General features: G+C 41.5%; 1 protein-coding gene across 1 annotated transcript; it reads left to right on the top strand.

Moving 5' to 3' along the window:
* The first annotated feature begins 5422 nt into the window (after nucleotides 1–5422).
* Nucleotides 5423–8539, top strand: LOC133658125 (zinc finger protein ZIC 5-like). Its single transcript, XM_062059759.1, has 2 exons — nucleotides 5423–6580; nucleotides 7134–8539. The coding sequence occupies exons 1-2, from the start codon at nucleotides 5527–5529 to the stop codon at nucleotides 7643–7645; spliced, it is 1566 nt and encodes a 521-aa protein (XP_061915743.1). The 5' UTR covers nucleotides 5423–5526; the 3' UTR covers nucleotides 7646–8539.
* Nucleotides 8540–8780: the final 241 nt, after the last annotated feature.

The raw sequence follows: 8780 nt of genomic DNA, 5'->3' as shown, positions 1-8780 counted from the left end.
AAAAACAAAAAAATAAATAAATATATAACCAATATAAAAACAATATAAAAATAAATATGATTAAAAACAATTTTAAAGGGAAAATATATGCATACTAGTTTTAGCTATTTGGCTGTTCTAGTTTTTATTTGTATTTATTTTTTATTTTATTTTATTTATTTTTTAATACACTGTAGCACTTTGAGGTGGTTTACTCAATGTGAAGTGCTTTTTACAAATAAAATCTATTATTATTATTATTATTATTGTATCAGGAATGGGTATTGACATTAAAAAAAAAGGTGCAGAGGTTATTTAAGATGCGCATGCGTGCATAAATTATGAGAATAAGTCGCGCGGTTTACAGAAAAAGTGTAAAAGACTCAAAATAATCACAAATGCATTGTACAATCTTGTTAGGATAATCATAATTATGCTAGGGCTGCAGAAATATGCCCCAAAATACATTGTAACGATATGTAAATAAAACACCCATCCAGAATACCCATAATGCATTGTTACTGTAACCCAATATTGTTATTTTTTACATGGGTTCCAACATCTATTAATTAATACATTATTCCAAAGGCATTAAATCACCACAAATGCATTGTAATTATGATTCTATATTGTTCATAACTAGTTGACATGTTTGTTTAAAGTGCTGCATAAATATAACTTTTAAGGCCCAAAATAGCCCAAAATGCTAACCCACTATTGTTAAATAAATCATTACGACAGGGGTTCCGACACATAAATCAAAAATAAGAACATGATTCTAATCTAAGGCATGAAATAGTTACAAATGCAATGTGATTATGATTCTATATTGCTATATTGTCGATTATATATTATCTATGTCAAAAGTGCTGTATGAATGTGACTTTCAAGGCTGAAACCCCATATTGTTATGCATGGTTTAAAAGAACTATAAAAATGTGATATGATCTTAGACGTGGATTAGTCCAAAAATGCAACCTCATTATGATTCCATATTGGAATACTTGCTATATCATGTTCTGCAAAAAGATGACTCGTATGAAATGAGTTGACACAAAATGCATTGAAGCAATCAGCATGTATTGTTGAACCAGTCATAAGTATGAGGGCTGCTATATATTTATATCAAAAGTGCTGCAAAATTAAGATTTTGTAGTTGCCCAAAATGCACCGCAACTATTAGCCACATTGTTTAACTAATCATAGATGTAACGGTTGCTGTCTATATTAAAAGTGCTGCATAAAAGTGACACAAAATGCAAAAATATATTGTTAAACTGATCATAACTATAAAGGCTGCTACCAAAAGTGCTGCACATATGTGATTTTAGGACATAAAATGGTCATAAATGCATTGTGACTACGCCCATATTGTCAAAAAGCTTTCTAATTCCAGTCCAAACACACAAAAACATGATTTTAAAGCCTAAAACAGCATATTGCATAATAACTTACATGGATTGCAATGACAATTTGCACACAAATATAAAAGTTTTAAAGGCACTGCACTCTAGAAGCCTATAGGTGGATGCTATTTATCTATGTACTGCATGAACAACATGGTTTTAAGGCACAAAAAGATACAAAAAAACAACAATTACGACACTCGAATCCTATATTGTTATATTAAACATAATAATAATATTATTATTTGTCATGAAACAATCCAACTTAGTTCAAATGCATTGTGACTACAAAATAGTACACGCAATCATACTAATAATAACCCATGCATGCAAAGATAATATCATACTTAAAATAATTCAAAGTAAAAAATTAAAACAATGACTTCCTCCTGCATGGTGCAAAATTCCTCTATTTTTTTTTTTTTACTGTAAATGATGTTAAATAAGCCCCGCCCACTAGCATGTAGTGCCTAATTAGCCTCATAAGCTTTGCATGCATGATCACCAATATGTGCTGACAGTGTTGCTGAGCCACCTATTAAATATTAACATCAAATATGAATACCACCATATTTATTACACAACTGTGAAGCTGTTCCACCACACACACACACACACACACACACACACACACACAAACACCTCGAATGGAAGTGTTCAAAACGACAAAAACAGAACCAGCGGTGACCCCTGAGAGGTCAGCAGCACAGAGAACATGTTTTTTTCCCAGCAGACAGTGAAGGCAACACATTACAAACTCCAGTCAGCTTATTTTGGTTTTAGGGGGGAAGGAAGTTGACTTACGTCGTTGTTGTTGTTGTTGTTCCTCCATGAGTTCTCTCTGGGTGCAGGCGGGACCACGTCGCCTCCAGTCTGGACGCTTCGTCTTGGTCTTCTGGTCCATTTCAGGGACGGGCACGGTGGGAAACGGGGGGAGCTGATCCAAGTTCAAAGTCAGGTCCGCCGACCCTCTTTTGTAAGACCTTCTTTATTCCAGTCTGGGATAGGAGTGAGCGAGCGAGAGGGGGAGAGAGAGAGAGAGCTGAAGGATTAATAGTTGAATAACTCCCCAGTTTATGATTGTAATTATTATCAATGAGGGTGTTGTACTTTATGACAATCTCAATATGTTGACACGCCACAAAGGTGCTTTCGCTGACCTTATGTTTCATGGATCTTTGACCTCTGACCCCCTTAAGACCACATATGCCGCCCTCTTGACTCTTGGCGGTAAAATGAGCCCGTTTGTGACAAAGAAGCTTTGTTTTTGGGAAGGAGGGGTGCAAGACGTGTAGGACCCCCCCCCCCCCCTCACTTTAAATGATGTATGTCAATATAATTTAGTGCATATGAGGATTTTTTTTTTTTTTTTTTACTGCAATGTGATAAAAAAAACTGCTTTTCCTGTCTGGTTTTGGATTTCACAAGATCTACATGCCCCGCAATATATTAATTTTGGCACCCATGGGTGGTCCTCCTGGTATGTATCTCTTATCAGCGGTCGCCCGGCACCCGCTTTCTCCCCCCCCAACAGAAGTAACGTTAAACAATCAAAGCACAATTTAGACCAAAATTGTATTGTTATCAATATGCACATAATATATACGGCAATATATACCCTAGAGTGGAATACACACGTAAATTAACACATTTTGTACACAATTTAACCCAATAATATTAATTTTAGTAGTATATATAAATGTATTTGAGTAAAAATGAAATGTATACCAATTTGATGGCCTAACAATAAGAGCAGAACATCTAAGACTCAAATAAAAATACCAATCTGACTAAATGTTGACCTAAAATATTATTGTAAACCCTAAATGCCTGCAAAAAAAATAATTTAGCAGAAAATATGCTCAAAAGAATATACATTTGAACCAAAAAAATAATAATTTTATCAGAAAAAATCAAATAAAAATAGATTTTTTAACCCTACATTACAAAAAAAAAAATATACATGAATGAAATATAATATATTGTACAAAACTTAAGGGTTTTACCATATGTTGCATATTCGTGCAAATTTAAAATGACTAACATGCTCATTTTCCCATCAAAATTTGGACTTTAATTCTTACCACAATATTAAAAAAATACCAATCTGACTAAATGTTGACCTAAAATATTATTGTAAACACTAAATGCCTGCAAAAAAATAATTTAACAGAAAATATGCTAAAAAGAATATACATTTGAACCAAAAAAATAATAATTTTATGAGAAAATATAAAATAAAAATAGATTTTTTAACCCTACATTACAAAAAAAATAAATATACATGAATAAAATATAATATATTGTACAAAACTTAAGGGTTTTACCATATGTTGCATATCCGTGCAAATTTAAAATGACTAAAATGCTAATTCCCCCCCAAATGTGGACTTTAATTCTTACCACAATATTAAAAAAATACCAATCTGACTAAATGTTGACCTAAAATATTATTGTAAACACTAAATGCCTGCAAAAAAATAATTTAACAGAAAATATGCTAAAAAGAATGTACATTTGAACCAAAAAAATAATAATTTTATGAGAAAAAATTAAATAAAAATAGATTTTTTAACCCTACATTACAAAAAAATATATATACATGAATAAAATATAATATATTGTACAAAACTTAAGGGTTTTACCATATGTTGCATATTCGTGCAGATTTAAAATGACTAAAATGCTCATTTTTACCCCCCAAATTTGGACTTTAATTCTTACCTGCACAAAAGTTGTACCTCAATACACGAAACCTTTACATGCAATGTAGCCAAAACGTGTATTTTTTAATGCCAAACAAACAAAACAACCCTACCAAAACCTTTTTTTTTTAATCATTCATTTACAAGTGTGTCATTTTTGACTTTTGATCACATTAGCGACTACACGGCGCGCCAAAAGGAGGTAAGAAAGTGCAGAATATTCCTGCACTGCGCAAAAAGCTGCAGCATAAACCAACATGACAATGAAGACATTTGAGTGACAGACACGCTGTCACACGGGGACCAGTCAAAAATGTGCGTGTGCGCGTGTGCGTGCGTGCGTGCGTGTGATCCGTCTGTGAACTCGAGCTCAGTTGCACGCACGCAGACTGGTGCGTGTGCGTGTGTGTGTGAAACCATCCATCTTTAAGCTGGTGGTAAATAACAGTTGACAGGTGAAACACACACACACACACACACACACACACACACACACACACACACACACACACACACACACACACACACACACACACACACGCACGCACACACACACACACACACACACACACACACACACGCACACACACACACACACACACACACACACACACACACACACACACACACACACACGCACACACACACACACACACACACACACACACACACGCACACACACACACACACACACACACACACACACACACACACACACACACACACACACACACACACACACACACACACACACACACATGATGATTAGAGCTGAAATGATGTGGAAGGTGCAGATGCTCAAGTGTTGCAAAGGTTTTTTTTTTGGTTTTTTTTAAGTTAAAATGTAGAAAAGTGTAGTAATTTCTATGTAATGTGGCATTAAAGCTCACATTTGTAATTTGGAATGTACAGTAATAGTTGGTTTCTGCACACGTTAAAGAAGACTTTATTAGGAATCATAATAAAATCATTTGTTTTGTTTACCTCAGTAAAGGTAAATGACGTGTTTGCACCTAAAATGTCCACTTTTGGAAGGAGGGAGTTTGCGCATTGGAGCATCCGACTCGTCTGCGCCGCGCCAGACGCGGACTCGAGTGCGACCCGCAACTTTGCGAGTCCCAACTTTTTGTAGTTGCGACGGCCTCGACTCCGGGAGGGGGTCGGTGGGGGCGGAACCCTGCTGGGCCCCTCGGCTGAACGGCAGCCAATCGCCTCGTCCGCCGAGCTGCCAGTCACCCAAATCCGTCCAATACCCGCGGTGCCATTTCTAAAGCGCGTCCCCCCACTGCGCGCTCCAACTGTTGTGTGTTCTGCCAGGCGCTGGAGGACGGAGTGAAGGGGGGGAAAGCGGAGTTAGGAGCCGGACAAAAGAACTTATAGAGCCCCTTATATCATATTTCCATATTTTGGCGCGCCATGGACCGGTGCGAGTAGTCATGGAAGCCCCTTTGAGCAAGAGGAACCCCGCGTTAAGATTAGCGGACCTGGCGGCGACCCAAGCGCACAACATGACGGGCTTCCCGGGGCTGGGGGGGCACCACCCGCTCTCCCACCATGCCCACCTCCACCCGGGGGAGCTGGCCAACGACCCCGGCGTGGCACTCACTCCATTCGGACCGGAGCACATGGCCCAGACCGGTGCTGTCAAGCTCAGCCCCTCGCAGCACATCCAAAGTCACCACCAGGCGCAGAGCGCGGTGGCGGCGGCGGCGGCGGCGGCGGCGGCGGTAGCGGCGTCGTTCGCTCCGGCTCAGAGCACCGTGGGCTTCCCCGGCGTGGGCCACCCCCACTCGGGCAGCTACCCGAGCAGCCGGGACTTGATCCTCAGGAGGGAGCTGTCCGCCTCCGCCATGCACGCCCTCGGCGACCAGTCCGCCTCCTCGCCGCACCACCACCACCACCACCACGGCGTCTTCATCGCCCCAACAGGTGCGTACGGCCACGCCGAGAGCGGGGGCCTCTTCCCGGGGCTCCACGAGCAGGCGTCCCCCGGCTCGCACCACGCCCTCAACGGCCAGATGCGCCTGGGTCTGCCGGGGGACATCTACGCCCGGGCGGACCACTTCGCCGCCAGGCAGGACCACTACGCGGCCTCCGCCCTTCACGGCTACAACCCCGCCGGCGCGCCCCACGGCCCCGCGGGGGCCTTCCTCCGCTACATGCGGCAGCCAATCAAGCAGGAGCTCATCTGCAAGTGGGTCGAGCCGGAGCAGCAGAGCCACGGGAAGACCTGCTCCAAGACCTACAGCACCATGCACGAGCTGGTCAACCACGTCACGGTGGAGCACGTCGGCGGGCCCGAGCAGAGCACCCACGTCTGCTTCTGGGAGGAGTGCCCGCGGGAGGGGAAGGCGTTCAAGGCCAAGTACAAACTCATCAACCACATCCGAGTGCACACCGGGGAGAAACCCTTCCCCTGTCCCTTCCCGGGCTGCGGGAAGGTCTTTGCGCGCTCGGAGAACCTCAAGATCCACAAGAGGACCCACACAGGTAATGCGTAATTACGCACACAGCATTTTGTACGCATGTCACGCTTTCTTCCATTAAAAACTTGACAAACGTGGTTACATTGCGCTTTTACGCACCAACTCGTCTTGAGTAAAGTTTTGCAACTCGCAATAATCACGCCTTGGGCGGTAGAAAATGGATGGATGGATGGTTTCTTGAGTCGAGTGGCCCTGCAGGCGTTTAAAAAAATGTACAAATAAATAAATAGCAAAACTGCACGGAAATGCAGACATAAAAACACTTGGACGTGGCAATGCGCATGCGCACCATATATGCATACATCGTTTTTTTTTACGCGTGGGGTTAGCAGCACACTCCACACCACTTCAGGGTACAAACACACACGCACACACACACACACACATAGGGGGCCTTCAGGCATGTTACATGTGTTCACACTGTAAAAAGGTGTGTGTGTGTGTGTGTGTGTGTGTGTGTGTGTGTGTGTGTGTGTGTGTGTGTGTTTATGCTTTCAAGATGTTAAAAAAAAGTGCTTTGCTTGTGTCCACTTTAAAAAAAAAAAAAAAAAAAAAAGGTGAGAAGCCCTTCAAGTGCGAGTTTGAAGGCTGCGACCGGAAGTTCGCCAACAGCAGCGACCGGAAGAAGCACTCCCACGTGCACACGTCCGACAAGCCGTACTACTGCAAGGTGCGCGGCTGCGACAAGTCCTACACGCACCCCAGCTCCCTGCGCAAGCACATGAAGGTGCACTGCAAGTCGCCCCCACCTCCCCCCACCACCACCACCACCACCTTCATCCCCTCCACGCACCCGCTGGGGGAGCCCCTCTCGCCGGACGCGCAGCAGCGGAGCCGCTCGACCGCCGACATCTCCCCGCAGGTCACCAACCTGAACGAGTGGTACGTGTGTCAGGGCAGCGGCGTGGGGGGCGGGGGGGTGCAGCCACACCATCATCATCCCCACCACCAGCAGCAGCATCATCAGCATCATCAGCACCACCTGCACTCCCCCTCCAGCGAGGCGCCCACGTCAGAGTCGGAGGATGAGGACTCGTTCAGGGACTCGGACCCCAGGACTATGCTATGATTGACCAACAACAACAACAACAGGAAAAATTTAAAAAAAATAACTTAAAAGAGGAGATTCCAAATAAATTAACATTTTTTTTCATATTAAAAAAATGACAGCAATATTAAAAAAAGCAGTCCAACAAGTGTCCTACATTTAGTGTGCTTCTTCTGGGCCACCGAGGTACAATTTTTGATAAAAACAACAACAAAAAAACTCCCAAGGGTTCCTTTTTTGTAATATTTAAGAGCTATTTAAGTCTATATTTTATGCAAAAGAAAAAGTCCCAAGAGACCCCAGATGTTTCAAAAAAAAAAAAAAAAAAGACAGGCTTGGTTGTAAATATGTTTGTGATATCATGTGTTGTTTTTTTAATTGTTATAATTGTAATTTATTCACTGGTTTTTAAATGTTGGGAATGACAAAAGCACCAAAGATTCATATTAATAATAATAATAATAATAATAATAATAAAACCAGTTTTTTGGTGATGCCCTATAGTAACCTGCTGATACTTTTTGGTAACTTTTTGCTGATTTTTTGTAATTATTATTATATATATATAAAAAAAAGAAGTTTTTTTCCAAACAAAAAATGACTTGAATAGGCTGTGTAATGTGAATTTTTTTTAATTTTTTTTAAAATCTCTCGCATGCCTTGTTTTTTTTGTTTTTTTGTTAAAAAAGTGACTTGTTGAGGTGCATGGTGCCAGTCGGATATGATGGATATTTAAAAAAAAAGAAGAAAAAAAGATGGGTTACGAATGTGCAACCCTTTGATGTTCAAAATGGTATTTACAATATTAAAAAAAAAAACAATAATGCAAAAATAAATACCACAGCGTAATGTTTAACTCATGTGTCACATGGTTATTATTATTATGGATGTTTTATTTCTAAGGAATTTAGTAAATCTCACCTTAAAAGCTGTTTTTTTTTGTGAGGGGGGGACCTGCAGGGGGAAAAACTGAATATAAATCAACTTACATCAGATATAATTTCTATTTCTTGCATTATTAAGGCCTAGTGTCTGTGTGTGTGTGCGCGCAGGGGGGCCTTTACGCACCGCTTCAAAGGGCTGCAGAAGTCCCGCACAGGAAGGCTGCTCGGCCGCTTGGAGGCCCTTCGTGGCCGAGGAAGGTGTTCTAAATCAA

This window comes from Entelurus aequoreus, linkage group LG10, assembly GCF_033978785.1.
Source record: "Entelurus aequoreus isolate RoL-2023_Sb linkage group LG10, RoL_Eaeq_v1.1, whole genome shotgun sequence".
Taxonomy (NCBI): domain Eukaryota; kingdom Metazoa; phylum Chordata; class Actinopteri; order Syngnathiformes; family Syngnathidae; genus Entelurus; species Entelurus aequoreus.
Note: the sequence above shows the minus strand (reverse complement) of the source record. Positions and strands in the feature narration are given on the sequence as shown.

What these genes read in the sequence shown, in the direction of transcription:
- LOC133658125 (XM_062059759.1), top strand. Translation starts at nt 5,527, where the DNA reads ATGGAAGCCCCTTTGAGCAAGAGGAACCCCGCGTTAAGATTAGCGGAC. An exon ending in CCACAAGAGGACCCACACAG is followed by an intron (nt 6,581 to 7,133) that starts GTAATGCGTAAT and finishes AAAAAAAAAAAG; the next exon opens with GTGAGAAGCCCTTCAAGTGC.